This window comes from Emys orbicularis, chromosome 1, assembly GCF_028017835.1.
Source record: "Emys orbicularis isolate rEmyOrb1 chromosome 1, rEmyOrb1.hap1, whole genome shotgun sequence".
In the NCBI taxonomy this organism is placed as follows: domain Eukaryota; kingdom Metazoa; phylum Chordata; order Testudines; family Emydidae; genus Emys; species Emys orbicularis.
This window is the reverse complement of record NC_088683.1, coordinates 365,042,080-365,043,755: the sequence shown is the minus strand read 5'-3', so window position 1 is coordinate 365,043,755 and position 1,676 is coordinate 365,042,080. Positions and strand designations below refer to the sequence as shown.

General features: G+C 50.5%; 1 protein-coding gene across 1 annotated transcript; it reads right to left on the bottom strand.

Moving 5' to 3' along the window:
• Positions 1-740: 740 nt before the first annotated feature.
• LOC135895160 (olfactory receptor 51G2-like) lies at positions 741-1,676 on the bottom strand. The gene has a single exon (XM_065423231.1). It carries the CDS (start codon positions 1,674-1,676, stop codon positions 741-743), a length of 936 nt encoding a protein of 311 aa, XP_065279303.1.

The following is a 1,676-nucleotide window of genomic DNA, read 5'->3' as shown; positions in this document are numbered from 1 at the left end:
CCACTCTGGCCAAATCCCTGCGGATGGGGGCTAACCCAGAGTGCCCCCTTGTGGTCTGTGGCGGCCTTGCAGGAAGCCTGCCCTTCCCTCTAAGGTTCTTGCAATGAATTACTCTCAGCCTCTGATACTTAAAACAAGAACCCCCTTTGTGGGGTCATATTTTTTCAGTCTTCTCCAAAACACAAGGTCTCCTACCCTCCAGCCCCAGCCTCCTCCTTTACTCAGGATCAGACCCACTGTCCTGATTGCTGTGGTAAGCATTGGTTCAGACCCTACTCCCCTTTTTCCCCTGAAGCTCTGTCCCCTGCCCCATATCTTCTCACTAAGCCCAGCCTCTTGCTCCTCCATGATCACTGAGGCTCGTCCTCCCAGCCAGGCCAGAGTTGGGCCATGGTAAGAGCTGCCCTGGAAGTACAGGTTGCTGTGGTAAGCCCCAGACTCTCCACATTCCCTGACTTGTACATCCAGGGGGATAAAATGTGGAGGGTGTGGGGCGCCTCACTGTGGCTCTGGTTCCCTGGGCAGCTCTTACCAAGGCCTGGCTCTGGCTTCCAGCCTGGAAAGGGGGCAGAGTCTCGGGTAAAGGGGAATAGTAGAGGTGTCGTCTTCAGGGAAGAAATGGGGCAGAGGAAAGGGCCTCCAGGGAAGAGGTTCCAGGATGAAATACGTGGTCATGGCCATCGCTCGTGTTTTTCCTCTCCCATGTCACCAGTGCTGGAGCCAGGTGATGAACTGACCCTTCACTTGACAAATGCCCTGATTATCCTCTCACGAAGGTGTTTGCTTTTCACACTGTACACGATTGGGTTCATCAGGGGTGGGACCAGCAGGTAGACGTAGCCCAGGATTATCTGAAGCAAGTGAGTAGAGCTATTTCCGAATCTGTGTATCAAAGCCAGGCCAATGTCTGATATGTAGAAGAGCACGACAGCGCAGAGATGGGAGACGCAGGTGTTCAGGGCCCTCAGGCACTCTGTGTGGGATGCAACGCTCAGCACTGTTTTGAGGATCATCACATATGAGAGAAATACGAGCAGTGAGTCTAACCCCACCATGAAGAATGTAAGAAACAACCCATAGATGTTGTTCACTGAGATGTCTGAACAAGCTGCCTTCATGACGTCCTGGTCCATGCAGTAGGAATGGGAGAGGATATTGTCTCGACAGTATCTGAACTGTTTCAGGAGTATGGGGAGTGGGAGTATCATGGCCACTGGTCTTAGCACAGCCACAAGTCCCATCTTGGCTATCCTCGGTGGAGTTAAGATGGAAGTATATCTCAGTGGGTTACAGATTGCGATGAAGCGGTCAAAGGCCATCAACAAGAGGATGGAGGATTCAATTTTGGAAAGCGAGTGGATGAAAAAAGTCTGGGCAAAACAGGCATTGAGGCTGATTTCCCTAGAGTTAAACAAGTATATGCCCAGTATTGTTGGCATGGTGGCTATCGATAAGCCAAGGTCTGTGACGGCCAACATGGAAAGGAAAATGTACATGGGCTCATGGAGGCTTGGATCTGTTTTTATAATGAATAGAATGACTGAATTTCCTACTATGGAAATGAGATACATGAAGCAGAAGGTGATAGAGATCCAGAGATTGACGTCTTCCATCCCAGGTAGCCCAGTGAGAAGGAACACTACAGAGTTGAAGTCGGTGTCATTGACAGCTGACAT

Coding starts and splice junctions, on each gene's coding strand:
- LOC135895160 (XM_065423231.1), bottom strand. CDS start 1,676: ATGTCAGCTGTCAATGACACCGACTTCAACTCTGTAGTGTTCCTTCTC.